The sequence below is a fragment of the Neomonachus schauinslandi genome, chromosome 9 (genome assembly GCF_002201575.2).
Source record: "Neomonachus schauinslandi chromosome 9, ASM220157v2, whole genome shotgun sequence".
In the NCBI taxonomy this organism is placed as follows: Eukaryota; Metazoa; Chordata; class Mammalia; order Carnivora; family Phocidae; genus Neomonachus; species Neomonachus schauinslandi.
In genome coordinates this window covers 30,598,052-30,615,678 of record NC_058411.1, presented here as the reverse complement: position 1 = coordinate 30,615,678, position 17,627 = coordinate 30,598,052, and the positions used below count along the sequence as shown (strand labels likewise).

General features: G+C 50.2%; 1 protein-coding gene across 5 annotated transcripts in view; it reads right to left on the bottom strand.

The window, feature by feature from the left end:
- Positions 1 to 15,443: 15,443 nt before the first annotated feature.
- Positions 15,444 to 17,627, bottom strand: part of SLC8A3 (solute carrier family 8 member A3) — a 117,117-nt gene continuing 114,933 nt past the window's right edge. For all 5 annotated transcript variants that reach the window (XM_021679535.1, XM_021679536.1, XM_021679533.1 and 2 more), the window contains one exon: positions 15,444 to 15,884. In XM_021679535.1, coding sequence (XP_021535210.1) covers positions 15,508 to 15,884 — 377 coding nt within the window. In that variant the 3' untranslated portion in view covers positions 15,444 to 15,507. The remainder of the gene's footprint in view (positions 15,885 to 17,627) is intronic.

Below are 17,627 nucleotides of genomic sequence, written 5' to 3'. Positions count from 1 at the left end.
GTTAGGACGTGGGGAGAGGAGTATCGATGGGCCTGTGCTGCCAGCAGAGGAGGGGCCTGCAGGCTAGTACACAGTCCTGGTTCTCTAGGGGACCCAGAGGGGATGGGAAGCTGGCAGCACCCATGCCTTGTAGAATAACCTAGAGACAGCCAGGCTGGTCACCTGGCCATTTACTCCCAAGTTCCCGAATACCCACGAGGCCACAAGTGTGGTTGCAGACCTTTGCAGCACTCGCATCTTCTGCTCTGTGGCACTCCCCTTCTGTTCCACCGAGCAGGTGGGGACCGGGGAAATGACCTTTCTCGTACAGTGCCACGAAATCAAGCCCTCTTCCCTACAGCCTGGATCACTACTCCCCTTTGTGTGACTTCCATGAATCCATACGGAGAAGGGTCATGCCTGCCCACTGAATGGGGTACGACGAAGTACGCGACACAGGTTTCTCTTGTTATTTCTTAGCAAATCTGGGTGAGCACTCTGGCCAATTCCTTCTAGTCTTCCATGTCACCCCCAGCCAACACCTCACCAATGCAGCCTCAGTCCTTCCCCTGTCCGCACCGCTCCCTTTCCCTTAAACAAGGGGCACTCTATGAGGGTCCCTTTGCCCCGGGGTCTTCCTAGCCACAGCTTTGACTGTAGCTAAAGGTCCACGATCCTGGGTGTGGCATACCCGACCGGGACAACCCTGATCATTCACACAGTTGACGGTGGAGGGGCTGCATACTTGGATGTCGTCTCGTCCCTGGATGATGGGCACATTGCTAACCTACTCATAAGAATCAGGAGAGACCAGGATCAGCTGGAGTAACATACATCCCCGCACCTCAGTGGCTTAAATTACAAAGGTCTTCTTCGCATTGCCGCAACTTATCCATGAGACGTCAGCAGGGGGCGCTCCTCCTTCTTGTCCTCACTCAGGGACCCAGGTTGAGGGAGGCTCCGTCCTCCATGATTGTGGTGCCAAAAAAGGGGAGGTGAAGGACACATGGTACATTGAACCCTGGTTCCTAAAGCTTCCATGTCACTTGGCCCACATTTCATTGACTAAAGCAAATCACAAGGTTCCCACCTAACTCAAAGGCAGCTGGTAAGTGCCCAGAGTAGAATTAGAAATATTTAGTGAACAACTCTGGTGACTATCACAACATAGATTATCTTTGTGTTTCTTTTTCTACGTGGATTAAAAATTTGCAATTTCTTCATTGTCCAAGAACAAAAGGCCTTGTTTTTCACAGTTTATGGGGTGCATTGTATGTCCATTGCTTCCGATAGACTACATTTATGGTACAGTGTGAATGCACCTTCCGTCCTGTGAGCTCTCAACGCCCCCCCCACCAACCTGGAAGCTACACCCCTGGTGACTGAGGCTCCCCAGTGCTTGAGAGCTCAGAGGGGATAGAGAGCCCCCGGTGAGGAATCTCGGGGCCCTGGGGACAAACATGAAACGTGTCCTCTGTGCTCACTATTTTCTGCAGTGCTCTACTGTGCCTTCCTTCCCCTGTGCCGTGGATCCCTTATGACAACTTCCTGGCTACTTCTCTTATTTATAAGCTCAATTCCGCCCATTACAAAACCTCAATCTCCAGCTTGATTTAGATCCCGCTCCCCGCCCCCCGCCCCGCTGCCTGGCACCATCTTGATGGGCACCCTGACTGCAGGGGGTGGGTCGGGCTCTGAGACGACGACCCTCTGCTTTCTCCGAGTGATGGGGTAGTGGAGGGCGGAGAGGAGACCCAGGAGGGCTCCTTAGCAGACAAAGCTGTCTTCCTCTGTTCGTGCTGGAGGCCTCTCAGGCTAGCGCGGGTTGCCTCCCCCGCCGTGTGGTGGGTGCCCCAATGCTGGCTGTCGGAGGGGGCCCATGTCAGGTCCTAGTGTGGGGGCCTCCCCACTGCACAGGGCCTTTCTGTGGGAAAGGCAGCCCTGGCTTGACCTCTTTGGCACCTCCCCACCCCAGGGTACCCCATGTCCACTTCGTTCTCAGGAGCCTGCCTGCGTTTTTTGTCTGTGACGTGGCTCGTGCCTGGCTCCCTTCTGGGGTGTCCCGTGGGAAACTCACGTCTCATTGCGCCAGAGCACGTTGATCCTCAGTGCCTCCTGTCTTGGCTCTGCCTCTCCCCCCGCCTCTCCCCTGCCTTGCTGCAGTAGGTGGAGGAGGCTGATCAGCAAGGCTGTTCCATCGCAGCCATCCGATGGCAAAACGAGGTGTCCGGCCGGCAGTTGGCCTAACTCTTCAGGAGCAACTCTCCCGGGAGTCTCCCTGCTTCTCCAGCTGCAAGGAGGAGGAGAGAAAGCAATGCAAGGATTCCGACTCTGCCCCTCCTCTCTCTTCCTTCACCCTTCTATGGATTGGAATGGGGAGGAGTGACTAGTTGCAGAGCTGCTTCAAGCATCGTGCTCCCCTTGGGGAGGGCATCAGGCTCCGACTGTTGCTCTTTGGGTTATGGGATACTTAGCACCTTTTTCTTAGTTTGGGGCCCTAATCATGAATTCTGGGGAAGTAAAATGTCCCCCCTCAAAGCACTGTTATGGTGGGTTTAGTGATAGATGCAAGGGAGGTTGATCCCAGAGAGAAACCCCCAGTAGCTCCAGCCCCAGGACCAGGGGCCCCCGGGGTGCCCACCATCTGAGAACGCTGCTGGGCCTGCTGCTGCAGATGGGTCTGTCCTTGGGGCATCTACCCCAGTGCCAGGTAGGACCCCTGGGGACGCACTCGTCTTCACTCCTCACGCAGCCCTCTGTGTTGTATAAAAACATGGTCTAACTTCCCACCAGTAACCCCTGCCACGCTGGCAAAAGGTGGAAGCGGGATCTCTTCAAGGGGGGCCTTTTCAGACGTGTGACCTGTAACTGCAAGTGGAAACCCCAGTCTTTGCAGTTTCCCCATGCTCCCCACTGCCCAGTGTTTAGCAGTTCTTTCCCACCGCCTACCTCCTCCCTGTTAAAGGTGGGAGCTCTGCCTTCTTGAGATCCGGAGCTATGCTGGGCTGAGCAGAGCTGAGTCCAGGATGTTGAGTTGATCTCCCTGAACACAAGTCCCTTCAAAACCCTTGACTGGGCATGGAAGGGGCCTAGCGGGGACCAGGACAGCGCCGAGAGCAGAGCAGGACCACAGGCTGGCTGCCCGAGGGCGGGGAAGCTCTGCGGCACTATCCTCAAGGAGGGCGTCGGGGAGGGTGGAGGGGCCTGGGGAGGGTGGAGGGGCATCGGCAGGAGATGGTGAGGAGGCCCCGGGGGCCGCAGCAGGAGCCCCGCTGAGGGGAGAGAGTAGGGGTCTGTGTGGCCCTAGACACCTGTGATGTCAATTCCCGGGTGTCTCAGGACGAGTCTTGGACTGAGAGTCAGAAGATCGGCTTCTGTGGTTTAGCCACTGAGCCACCACGTTTGGCTTTGGGTGGCTCCCTTTGCGCTCACAGACCTAGATTCTTTCTGGCCAGACTCTGTGCTCTACTTCGCACAGCTCAGCCGGCCTTGCATGGAAGGCCGCTGTGATTCAGGGAAGGGGGAGACACACAAGGAGAGGGAGGGGTCCAGACAGGCTGAGGGCCCCGAGGGAAGAGGGGCTAGTGCCCCAAGGGGAGACGTGGAAAATACACCTTCAGCAAATGGGGCCCGTGTGGGAAGGCCCTCTTGGAGGGGCTCCACATGATGGGGTCGATTAGCAAGAAAGGAAGAAGAAAATAAAGAGCTGAGATGTGCCTGTTTAGTGGGGAGATAAGATGCAGGTGGAGGAAGAGGTAGAGGGGGCAGGGGGAGGGAGAAGAAAGGCAGGAAGTGATCAGAGGAGAGGCTGAGGGAGGCTCATGGGCTGGCCCCAGGGCAAAAGCATGGGGGGGGGCGGATAAAAGGCGTGGTGGGGTGGAGGAGGAGGGGTGGAGGAGGGAGGCACCTCAAACCGGAAAAACAAACTAGAAATAGGCTAACGCGTCTCTGCAAGGCTGTTGGTGTTTGGGGTTTTCACATTTGTGACTAGAGGGTTTGCAGGGCAGTGTGTGGGCTATTTTCAGTCCAGAATAGACGCTCAGGAGGCTTGAGACTGCACTCGAAATCTGCTACTGAGACCCCAGCCCGGGTGTCTGCAGAGTCTGGGCTCCTGGACGCTTCCCCTCGGGTGCCCCCAGCCCAACAACCCAGCATCCCTAAAACTGGACCCATCACCCCCACCCCCCTCTCATCAGTGCTGGGCACACCAGCCAGCCCCTCCCCAAGCCTGGAAACCCAGAGCCCTCCGTGCCTCCTCCCTTCACCGTCCTTCCCTCTGTGTCCCTCCTGGCAGTCACCATGTCCTGTAAGTCCCCCTCCTAATTCTCTGTGCTCTGCTTTCCACCTGCACGGCCACCATTCCATCAGCCTCCTGCAAGAGTCCATAGCTGTGAATGTCCTCTGGTCTCTACCCACACCCCACCTCAACCACCCGCAATGCAGACGGCTGGGACGGAGTTAAGTGAAGGGCAAATCAGACCGTGGTACTCTCCTTCTTAGAGTCCCTCGGTGGGGGCGGCAGTGAATCACGTCCCCCAACATTCATGTATTGAAGCCCTAACTTCCACTCTGACTGTATTTGGAGATGGTCCCTTAAAGGAGGTACTTAAGGGTAAATGAGGTCAGAAAGGTGATCCAATAGGACTGGTGTCCTTATAAGAAGAGGAGGAGATGGGGCACCTGGGTGGCTCAGTCAGTGAAGCGTCTGCCTTCGGCTCAGGTCATGATCTCAGGGTCCTGGGATCGAGTCCCACGTTGGGCTCCCTGCTCAGCAGGGAGCCTGCTTCTCCCTCTCCTGCTACCCCTGCTTGTGTTCTCTCTCTTTCTCTGTCAAATAAATGAATAAAATCTTCAAAAAGAAAAAAAAAAGAAAAGGAGGAGACACCAGAGAATGTGTCTGTGCAGAGAAAAGCCCACTTATACACAAGGAGAAAGTGGCCATTTGCAAGCCAGGAAGAGAGGCCAAACCAGAAACCAACCCTGATGGCACCTTGACCGTGAATGTCTAGCTTATAGAACTGGGAGAAGATAAATTTCTGTTGTTTAGCCACCTGCCTGTGGTCTTTTGTTATGGTGGCTAATACAATAGCTTCTGGGATAAATCCAGTTGCCTCAGTTTAGACCAAGAAACTAAACTTCTTGGTCTGGTCGTGATCTTCAGCCCCTCGTCCCATGTACACTTTCCTGCAAAAACAGACAATCCCATTGTTGTGATATTGCCATGCTGTCCTGGCGTGTGTCCAGTTAACCCTGCTGTTTGCACATCCCTCGCACTCTGCAAGTCATATAAGTGACAATGCTCTGTCCCACCTGCTACTCAAAGCTTTCACATTTTATGTCTCCTCCTGGAACAACAGCAATGCCAATAACAACATAAGTAATCACAAATCCACTACATGGTGTGATGCATAAATTACAGCAGTTATGTATTTTATCCCCCACCCCCAAACTCTAAAGTAGTATCTTAATTATGTAACTGAGTGAAAAACACAAGACATAGTCAAGGTCACTCTGCTAGTCATATGAGAGCAGGACTTGAACCCAGAGCTTCACAAATGAACCACTCTGTGCTCTCAATCGCTTCTCCCTACAGCATTGCTAAACTGCCTGGAAGGACGCTCAACTGTCTTTATGGCCCATGATGCCTCATCCTTCAAAACCTGGTTCACCCCATGTGATTGTCAATGCTTCCTCCTGAATGCTCCCAAACCACCCGGTTCTTACCTGAAAGCCCTGAGCTTTCAGAAGGGAGTTGGTTAAAACTGGAGTCTCTATTTTAAGGTCTTTTCTTAATTTATCATGGCGGGGGGCAGTTAACTAAAATCTTTGAGTTGGTGAAAAGATTTTCTTTTTGTTTGATTTTTTTTTTAAAAAAAGAACTAAGATTCAAACAAAAATATCCCCACAATAACAATAATTATTCTTCTTGTTTATGTTTGAAACTCTACCCAAGCATCACTTCTGTATGGAAAAATCCCCACCTTCTTTGTTCATTATGTGCTGCTTTAGAATCTGATGGTGCTGCCTCCTACCTCCATCCTAGCACATATCCCTGCCTGGGTATAATCACTCATGTCTGCTCCTTCGGCTAGACTGGAGCCACCACCTTAAGGCTTAGAATATCTTGCAAACCTGAATGAGGGCAATTATAGTAAAGCATTTAAAGGGTGTATGAGAGATACTGAGATGTTTACATGGGAAGAATTATGCAATCAGCACATTTGAAGGTAAAATTGGAGACACGAACAGAAAGATACAGAGGCTGTGTTTACAGAGCAGTATTGCTATCTGCCTATTTGAGCATGTAATGAGATGTATATGATGAGAGAATTAGGAGGGGGAACAGTAGAGCATAATGGTTTGAAACATTGGACTTCACCTTTAAACAGGCACCAGATTCACTTGGTGGGCTTGTTAACCACAGTTTGCTGGGACCCATCCCTAGTGGTCAGGAGTCAGGGTGGAGCCTGAGAATTTGCATTTATAATAAATTCCCAGGTGATGCTCTTGTTGCTCACCTGGAACTATACTTTGGGAATCATTGGTTTAGAGTTAGGTTTCTAGTATCAGATGGATTCCAGTATACATTCTGGTGCTGCTAAGAAGTATTTGGGTGACTCTGGGCAAATCACTAGTCTGCTCTGAGTCTCAGTTCCTTCACCTGTAAAATGGGGATAATAATCCTTTCTCACAGGGTGGCCATGGTGATTCAGTGAGATCATGAGGTAAAGTACAGGGCACAGAGCCTGGTACAAAGCTGGGGCTTATTCTCTGTGAGCCCTCCTCCCCACCCCTCTTCGTCTGCATCATCAGTGAACTTTGGTGCTGGGAGGAACCTGGAAAATCACCTGCTCTAATGTTTATGCATGAAAAATGCAAGACCAAGTAAGTAAAGTGGCCTCTTCCAGATCAGACACCCAGCTTGTGGAAGAGCCAGAATTAGAATCCATTTTTTGTGACCCTTAATTTAGTATTCTTAAAAGCACTTAATATGATAATCTAAAGAGGGGTATGATGTACATGAATGGAAAAGTCCCATTATCCATGGAAAAAGGAGTGTGTCTACTGCGATGTTGAGTAGTACATAATGTCAGTATCTAAAATGTAAGATGTTTAGGGAGGAGGTTAATGAGATAATTTGCTGAGGCAGTGAAATAAGGTAGAAATAGCATGATGAGATGTGCTTTCCATTGCAAAAATATGTAATGAGGGGCTGTATTACAGGGAGTTAACTCCTTGAGGAGAAGCCAAGGTTGAAGGGACAACTTAATGTCAGTAACAAAGCCATGTGGACTATCAGGGCAAGAAGGGGCAGGGGAGAGAGCTTCAAGTATGGGAGTCCCCACCTGACTGTTATGAACTAGCTGTGTGTCCTTGAGCAGGTAGCATCACCTCTCTGGGCCTCCTCGGTGTTTTCACCTGTGAGTGCTTACTATCCATCAGGCACTTTGCTAGTTTCGTTCTCTCACAAAATCATTGCAAGAACTCTATATGGTATGCCAGAAATTGCCTGCCTGACTCTCTGGTTGTATTCTTTCCCCTTCTCCACCCACTGTCTGCTCTGCCACGGGAGGCTGGCTTGTATGAACTCCGTCACTGGAGCTCCTCTCCCCTCTGGATAACCAGGAGTCCGGCAGGAAATGAGGATGGGGAGTAGGAAGGGAAGGAGGACAAGGCAATTATTCTTCCGGTTCTTCCGATGTGGTTGACTTGGGCTGGTTGTGTTTTTCAACTGAAACCACTCCCCTCTAAGAGGCTTATCTACATGACTCTCCTTCTCAGTTCCAAAAACCTCTTCTCCCCCAAAACGTATGCCAAGAGGAGGTAACAGCTCCGCTGCTGCTGGTCCTTGATTTCCAACACTGTCCACACCTTTGGACTATCGTGATTTCAGTGTTCCATTTGCTTCTATTGGGATTCTGACTGATACAGAATTGATGGTGGAAGGGGCCCCAGGAAACAAACTCATACGATGGGACTCTGGGTTTGGGTTGGTCATGTGTGAGCAGCCCAAGGATAACTTCCTTGATGAGGGCAAAGGGGACAATGGTAGCTCATGGTAGATGGTGGCATCATGATAACTCAAATTATCACTGAGGGTAGCATGGTAAAATGTGGAGGGCAAGGTGTTGGGAGATCAAGTGGTTCTAGCACCCAGGCAACAGGGCAATAACAGTGATTATAAAAAGTGTGGAGTCACTTGATTCTTTGTATGACCCTAGACATCATACATAGGAGAAAAAGACAAATTAAAAGCTGTGAATACGCACATGGACAAGTGGAAGTACCCCCAGGAAACTCTAAAGTAGTCCCTCCTCTCCTGTAGGCACTGGGAGGACAGGTTATGGACCAAGCCCAAGTCACTATGTTAAGTAAATGCTCAATACTATTAGTTCTCTTGAGGACACAGGTGGGGAAGAAACCAAGTGACATGTGACTTAAATTACCCATGGAGAACTGGTGCCTTACCCAAAAATCTGTAAAATTAAGACTTGTAAGGCAGCATTCCATTATAAAATGGAAGGTACAGATATTGAACCCAGGCCGGTCAGGTCAAGGCAGTGCCAGTAAGCTGCAAAAACAGGTGACTTGGACTCCTGTACCTGCAGCTTTGCTGTCTATCCTTCAAGCACACTACGGTTTCAAAGAGAAGTCCCTGTGATCAGTTAATAAATGAGGAAAAAACACAAACCCAGTTCGGGAGTGGATCTGCACAGTGTGCCAGCGCCAGCCAGAAGAGGACAGCGTCATGCTACAGCCCCACTTGGGTGGTCCTCAAAGACTGTGGTGAATGGAAATCCTCCCAGGGACAGAACATGAGGCAGTATATGTGATTGTCCACTTTGGCCTGAACTATGGATCTACACTGACTGCAGTGGATAATGGGTGACTGGATCATTGAGGCTTTGAAAGATACTAGTGTTTTACATGAATGCCATCCTAAAACCAATCATGGTGGTGGAGGCTCTCAGTAATCAAATGGACAAATTGACTCATGCTGTGGCTCTTGGTTGGCCTTTTCCCTAGACACTCTGATGTTTGTTCAGTGGGCCATGTATAAAATGACCGTGGCAACAGAGATGGAGACTACGGTTGAGCTTGAGTACAGTGGTCCCATCAACAAGGTTCATCTGGCTCATCCATGGATGAATGGACAACCTGCTAATAGTAACTGATAAGCCCTTCATATGGTACTGTATACCACAACGATCAGCCAGTTACTTGGTATTAGGTTGATTACATTGGATCATTCCCATCATGGAGGAGGTAGCAGTTAGTCTTCACAGGGAAGGGACACAAATTCTGGGTGTGGATTTACCCATAGGGGTTCTGCTAACATCTCCATTTGTGGACTTCAGCATGCCTTATCCATTGCCATGATATTTTTCACAATATTGTCTCTGATCAGAGGCACTAGTCTTAGCACATTTCCCATTACTCAAAGGCAGCTGGCTTGAGATAATATTGGAATGACCTGATGTAGGCTCAAATACAGCACCAGCTAGGAGATAATGCCTTAAGTTGGGATACTATCTTACTGAGTGCACTTATGCTTTAAACTGGAGATCAGCATAGAGTGCTAACTGCCCCTAAACCGAATACATAGGTCTGGAGACCAAAAGGTAGAGATGGGGGAGGTGATCCTTCTCATTATTATGCCTAATAAACCCCTTGAAGAGTTTTGTTTTTTGTCCCAACAACCTTGGGGTCAGTAGGTTTGGAGGCCCTAATGCCCAAGGACGAAATGCATCCACCAGAGAACAAAGTTATGGTTCTGAAGGCTTGGAAGCTGAGCCTGCCCCCTACTCATTTGGGGCACTTTATGCCAATAAACCAATAAGCAGAGAAGAAAATCACTGCACTGGTGAGGTGATTATCCTAATTACTTGGGGGAAATTGGGTTGTTGCTACACAATGAGATAAAGAAGAACTATGTTTGGAATCTGGGGATTCATTGGGAGTGCCTCTTCGTAGTCCCTTGCCTGAAAGAACTGGTCATAAAAAACTAGAGCAATGCACCAAGAATTCAGATTTTATAGGAAGGAAGGCTTGAGTCATCCCAGCAAGTGAAGAACCTCATCCAGATGAGATGCTGGCTGAGAGTCTACCATCAAAATGGTAGAAGTTGTGGCACCAATATGTGAAAAGACAAAATGCAAGTACTTGAAGTCTTGACCCCACAGCAGGTGTCACATGCACAAATGGTTACAGGGGCCAGGTGGGTCATGTGAATGAGAGAGGTGGGCTGGGTAGGGGCTCTAGTGAACTGAGAACATAAACCCTCTCTATACGAGGTGGTCACTTATCAGCTCCTTTGGATTGTTGTCACATGGGAATGCCCGTACAGCATGGCCAAAGAAACCAAAGTCCACATTTTTACACAAAATATTTTCATTTCAAAACATTAACAATTATTCCATTAAAAAAACACTTCACTGATCAAACACATCAAGCTTCCTGGCCACCAGGTTTTAACTGCTGCCCTATGGGCATGTAAAGAGAAATTGATTGAACGAGGATCCAAGCCAGAGGCGTTGATCATAGCAGAAGAGCAAATAGTTACCACATAATGTAGAACAACCCCATTCATGTAATGTGCAGTTCTAGTAAAGGGGATTAGGAAGAAATGGAGTGACAAACAGCTGTGCTGATGTGGTCAGGAAGAACCTGAGACACAGTAAAAAGGACTAAGACTAGAAATCAAAATCTAAGGATTTTGAGGCACCAGAAGAGTTTCCCTTGGGTCACCTCCTTTCCAGATATTTAAGAAAGAATGATGAATTCACTTTGAGTTTATGAGTAAAGGCTAATCTAATTTCTTATAAAGACAGTTTGATCCCCTCTTCTCTTCTGAAAATGTCATAAATGGCACATGATTTACCTACTAGGGCAGTTTCCAGGAATCTTTTTGGGATACTCTTACCCAAGAAGATGTCTTTTGAATCACCACCTCCCTGGGGCCAGGTAATTCTCCATCATTAATAGTAGTTAGACTCCTCAACCCAGATCACTTTACCATTGTGTAATTTCCCCTTTGGGAATTTCTACCAGTTTGGCTCTTACTGGAACATCAGTCCATTCAGCTGCCTCTAGAGGAAGCTCCTTTGCTCAGCAAGGATGGAGACAAAGGGGAGGAGGAGGAAACTGAAGGTGGATGAGAGGGCCAGTTGCTGGCTGGTTTCTTCTGCCTTCCCCCCTGGCTGCTTCCAAGGGACTCCTTCACCGGCTAGATCTGCCTCCTGGAGGCCTCATCCTTTGTTCCAGTGTTTGTCATCAGAGGCCATGATATTCTGGGAAGAGCTTAGATTTGGAGTCAGAAGACTTGTACTTGTGTCCTGCCTCTAAGATCTACGTGCTCTTGGCAATAATTTAGCCACTCAGGACTTCAGTGATAAAAGAAAAATAATATCTACCTCTGTGGTTCTTCTCCAACTCAAATACATGTATATACAAGGCTTTTTATAACCCCTAAAACCTCACATAGACATAGGTCAGACTGCTCTTGGTCATTGATATTAAAAATATCTATCTTTAATCACAAAGGGGTTATGGCGGAAGCACACATTCATAAAAAGTTCCTTTTCTTGTAAAATAGAGTGGACACTGGGAAGTGTCTGCCCAGCCAGGTCTGTAATTTCCAGTCTCCTTTGCCTTTGGGTGGGATAAAGCGATTAGCGCTTACTAATGGAACAGAAGCAAAAGTAATGCATCTCGCTTCAGAGCGAAGGCGGTGAGAAGTGTGTGTGCCTTCTTTAATTTTCTTCCCGTCTGCCACTGAATGAAGAGCACTCCAAGGCCTCAGAGAGTGGCAGAACCACAAAATGGAAGGAAATGGAGCTCCTGAATCCTCGTGTGGAAGAAAGCTGAGAACATCCTCACTGGATTATTGCAAGAGTGAGGAACAAACTTTCATCTTGCAAAGGCTCTGTGGTCCTGGGGTTTATTTATTATAGCAGCTAATATTAGCCGTGGTAATAAATGAATCAAGGGAATGAGAATGTGTGGGGCTGAGTCAGTAAAAAGTACTGAAAATGAACATGTGCGAAAGGCTAGCAATGTCTTTTTTCACACTAACACACAGGCAGCAGGGCCAAGGAATTCCCAAAGGACATCTGCAACGCCCTGTCAGGTTGAGGTTGATAGGCAGTTTGCTGTTACACACACACACACGCACACACACACACACACACACATACAAGCATGCACGTGCACATGTCACTTTTGTATATGTATTCCAGAATGCCAGAGTGGAAGATAGAAGTAATAGGCTTCCAAGGCCATTCAAGAGCTTATTTGTAGTTCAGGACACTGATCCAGAGCACAGATGGAGCAGTGCAGGTCCACAGAACTAAGTAATGGCGGCCTCCAGACCAGCACCCAGGTCTTCAGGTTCCCAGGCTCTTCTTCTCAACCCTCTTTCCTGTTCTCGCTGGTTCATCCCAGCTTCTCCCTTGACGAAGCCTAACATCTACATAATCCAGAAATGACTCAAAAAGGGGGAATTATAGGTCCAAATGGCTTTCATGACTTGGCATCTACCATGTAATCAGCTAAAGGGCATTTTTCATTTTCATCTTAGTGTCTGGCAAAGAACTAAATGAGCTTGTTAGCCAAACCCTTCTCCTTGTCTACTTTTTTGTGTTGTTCTGTGTCCCCTTGAACTCTATACTCCACCACGCCAACCATCGTTATTCCAGGACGACACCATATCCTGTTTTAGCCCTCTTACCAAGCCCCCTCATCAAAAGATTCTTCCTTCAAGATCCTACTTAAATGTTACATGCTCTGTTTTTCCCGATGCTTCCAGGCTGAGTTAGTGTTTCCCGTGGCACCTCTTTATGGCATTCTTAGAGCACTCATGACACAGAGCTGTAAATTTTATCTGCACCCTGGTGGTTCATATGCTTCATAGGCTCCTTCCCAACACTTGGCTTTTTGGGAAGGGCAATAGTACATATAATGTCACCCCTCTCTTTCCTGAGTTGTTCAGACCGGGAGTTCAGACAAAGCTACCGATCCACAGGTAGCCCAGCCGCCAGACACAGCCTCCAACAGAGGATTCTGCCTTTCGGGAATGGCCTTTGGGGATGGGAGATTGGTCACATTCTCTCCATTGAGAATCCACTCAGAGAAGAGGGACGTCCCAGGCAGTTGTGGGAATGGCGCTATGCAGTCTTGCCGTGGTGACAGGGCTGGTGGCCGTGCCATGTGCTCAGCCACGTGTCAGACAAGCAGAGTGGAGGGAGCATCTTGGGAGGGAGAGGAAGGGGCCAGGTCTGAGGGGAGACTGGGAGGGCTGGGGGGACTAAGCCGTTTGGGGGAGAGGGAGAGCAGACTTGCAGGCTCCTATGGCCAGTTGTGCCTTCTGTCTGGGGTTCCACAGGAACCCCCCACCAGGCCTTTGCCGCATTGCCCCCCTCTACTTCTTGGGCTAGGTTAATGGGTTTCTGTTTCTTGGCACCAAAAGAGCCTTGGTTAAGAAAGTGTTACCTCCCCCTCTGGACTGTGAGTTGCTTGAGGTCTTCCTTTTATCACCAGACTGTAGCTCAACGCATCGACGGCGTTCAAAATCCACTTGTTGCATGGGTGATGAGTCAACGAACGAACGGATGTGCCTACTGGTAAGAGATGCAGGGCCCTGTTTGCCTGGCGGGACTCCTGCCCCACCGCGCCTTTCTGATACAAAAGCCTCTTTCCCCTAATCCCCGCAGCTCTGCTGCTTCGGTCCTCCAGCGTCCCAGCGTCCAGCTTTTGATGGGCGGCATTTCCCCAAAGTATTCTTTTTGCTTTAAAAATACTGGGTCTGGAGCACTGGCATCTGAGGGGATGCAGATGCAGACAGGAGATACAAATAGGAGACGACACTTTCACCTTAACCGCATCTGCTCCAGAAGAAACCCCAGCTGGCCCCCTGGACCTTTTCCTGAAGAAACATGGAAGAAGCAAGCTGTATTTAGAGAGATACAAGTATAGCTTTTATTTTTTTTTAAACCAACCCAACATTTCCACTGGCAACTGTCAACATAGCTTATGACATGAGCACTGTTTCTTTTTTAGTTATTTTTTTCTTAAAAAAATGTGTTTAAAATTAAACAGATGTTTTTTAATTTCTCTTTTTTTCCCTTAAAAAATGTATTTATGTCAATGCAGAAAGCCTAAAGATCTGTGGGCAGTTTTGTGATGACTGTGTGTTTGTGTGTGTGCGTGTGCGCGCACAAGCGTGTGTGTTTTAAAGCCAAGGCCTTTCCAAATTTGTTGGGAAAAGGTCTGCAGGCCATGGCAATCTCTTTTTCTATAAACCCAGGCTCCGTGGGATGATAGCAACTAAGATTCCTCTTTACTGGGGCAAGAAATAGCCCACAGGCTGGAAAAAGAGCTTCATGAGGTTTAAAAACAAGCAGGAATGTGGGAGAGATGAGAAATTCCAGTTCGTACCTTGTGAAAATGCTTTCGAACGTGACCTGAGGGTCCAAGAGAGGTGGAAGGAGCCCCTGGTTTTCGTATCAACCTCTCAGTTTTTGCATTACCTCAAGAAATACAGTCAGACCTCTTAGTGTGGCGCATTAGGAAGTGAGGGGGTGGGAAGCTGACATTTCTCCGAAGCACTGACATTTTAAATATAATCTTTCCCCTCAAAGATCTCACGAGGTGGACAGCTCTTGTCCTTGGCCTCAGATAGGAAGCCAAAGATACTCAAGAAGCCATCTATGCTTTTGTCTCCCCAGCTGCCCTTTGTCATCAGGTACCAATCCTAGTTCTGTCCCCTATCTCCCACGTGGGGGGGGGTCTTCCTGCGGAAGGATAAACGTATAGACACGGCCACAGCCAGACAGACGGAATAAACTGGAAAGGGCACGGAAGGGAACCATGACCTTTTGTTTTAAACTGGATTTCGACATGAGCATATAAAGCTCCTCCTGCCCCAGCACCAACCCTGGTTCTTCAGCGCTCCTCGTGAGTGTGCAAACACACTACCACCCGAACAACATCCCTCTCCCACTGAGAAGAAAAGCGGACTGGGGGGCGGGGTGCAGGACGGGCTGGGGCCAAGAGACAGCTGTTTCCAGGGAGAGGGGGGAGGGGGAGAGGAGTAGGGGGAGAAGGGGATGGGGAGGGGGCAGAGGGGGAGAGGGGAGGGGGAGAGGGGGAAGGGGGGAGAGGGTGCGGCTGAGCGTCCTGCCTCTACCTGTCCGCTCCCGCCTTGGGTTCCCTCACAGCACCTTTGTTAACTGACTTCAGAAAGAAAAGACAAAAGGAACAAACAATAAGGACACCTGATGGGAAAGCGAGCACAGTAATGGCCACGATGATGACAGCGGCCTGGGGGGGGGGGGGGGGGGGGCTCCCCTCCCCCCCCCCCCGGGGGGGGGGGGGGGGGGGGGGGGGGCCAGGCCGGCGGGGGGGGGGGTCCTGGGGCTCGAGTCCTGACGCCGCCTCCGCGGGCTGCTCCCCGGCGAGGCCGCGGGGGCAAAGCGCCCTTCCCTGAGGGAAGTCCGAGGCGTGTGCTGCGGAGGCTCCGCGCGTGGCTCAGAAGCCCCTGATGTAGCAGTAGGCCTCCAGCGTGGCAAAGAGTATGTACAGGAGCCACAGGCTCACGAAGAGCCACGTCGTGGCCAGCTTGCAGCCGCGAGGGCCGCCCAGCTCCCCGCCCAGGTGCGGCCGCCGGCGGTACAAGAGCACGCTGATGCACACGAACGCGAAGATGGTGAAGAGGGTGACCGAGAAGGCCAGCGTGCCGGCGGACACGTAGAACTCCTGTCCCTGCAGGGCCCAGTAGATGGCGGCCACGGACCAGGCCAGGCCGATGCCCAGGAAGACGTTGATGGCGTTGCTGCCCGTGACGTTGCCGATGGAGGCGTCCGAGTACGTGTCCTGGATGGCGGCGGCTTTGCTGGCAAACATGTCTGGAAAAGGGAGAGACGATGGGAGCTGCAGGGAGCCTGAGACGCGGAGGCTCCTCCCTCCCCCCACCCCATGTGTCCAAAAGGCAGCTGGGGCCCCAGGCCGAGCTCAGGAAGGAGAGGCAGGGGCTCTGCCGTGAACGGGCTGTGTGGCCTTGGACAGGTCACCTCACTCCTCTGGGCTTCAGGTTCCTCATCTGCTGGGGCCTGAATAAGGGCCTATTGGTCCTGATATTTACTCAGTGGGTTTGCTGTTCCCTTTGGATTATTTTTTTCCGTAAGGGGAGTTTGCTATCCCATGATGATCTGCCCAGGGAACCTTGGCATCCTGGGAAGCTGCTGAGAGTAGATGCCCGATTGTAACCATCACGTGGGGTGTCAGCTCACGTAACACAGTCATGGGCGATGTCCCTGGATTCGGCATTGTGTTAGGGGCTGGATTTACGGGGACAGAGGACACGCCAGGGAACCATGAGGTATGGACTCAAGGAAGACAGGGCTCTGCCTCTGTAGTTAGTATATGGGGCACAGGGCCCTGCAAGCTGCTTGACTTTAGATGTTGGCGTGGATTGTAGGCATTGGAAGGACTGTCAGGGACATCTAGCCACCCTTTGATTTCACAGGTAAGGAAAATAAAGATCAAGGAATCTACCCAAGGTCACACGGGCAGTTAACAAGACCTATGGCCCTAAAACCCTCATGGAAGGGCCCTTTGCATAGCACCACCCCAAAGAATTTCGGGCAAAGCCATGAAATCAGCTGAGTGCACCACCGCGTAACCTTTGTCAAGCCCCTAATGGCTGCCAGCCACTCCCTGGGCCAACTGCAAGGACTTGGAAGTGTCCCAAGCTCTCTCCTTGCCCGCTTGTCCTGCCTTGCCTCCTTGTTGCCAATTTTCTCGGATCTCCCAGAGAAAACCTCTTGCCTTTTCTTGCCTATGACCTTGCTTTTCCGCCTCTGATCCTCTGCAATTTCTTCCCACGTGTGTTCCTTTTCCCCCTGTGGTAGTTCTGCTCCTTCCCCTCTGATAGTTTCAGTCCCTAGAGGCCTGGAGAACAGAGATCACAGGGCATCTCCTCCACAAAGCCTTCCGTGGATCATCCGTCTAATTTCTTACCACCTGACACATTTCCATAAGAGCCAAGCCTCGTGCACCACCAATGTACAAATAATCCCACCACTCCGTGCTGGGGTTTGAGGACGCGGTTTTCCTAGAGTGTCATGTCAATTCAGCTACCCTCTAGAAGGTTTTATTCTCTTAGTCCAGGAAGGATTTCCCTGGGTCCAGCCAGCAGAGTCCTGTCTGATGGGACTCAGCCTAACCCTCTTGGCGGAGGATGCTCTCTCTTCCTTGCTGTGGTATCGGGGAGGCTCCCTGGCAGGAGCTCAGGCTCTGATGTCCTGGGCACCCAGCTGAACTAAGTCAGGAGACTGAGCTAACACAGCCCTCTGCGGGCTAACTGCTCCTTGTCATCCCAGCCCAGCTTATATAAGCCTTTCTTGGAAGCTATCCACGACCCAGCCCAGCCCAGGTCCCCCTGTTGTATGCTTACACAGCACCTCTACTCTCTTGTCACTGAACTTACTGAGATGATTTTAATTACAGGAGTTGAGTGCAGTAGCTGCTGAACTCCGCTCAGAGCGGGGAGTGCGCCTGCCCGCCTCCCACAATAGCCTCAACGACTAGCACAGGACTGCATCAGGCTCAGTAAATATTTGTCTAATGAATGAATAAATTCATGCCTG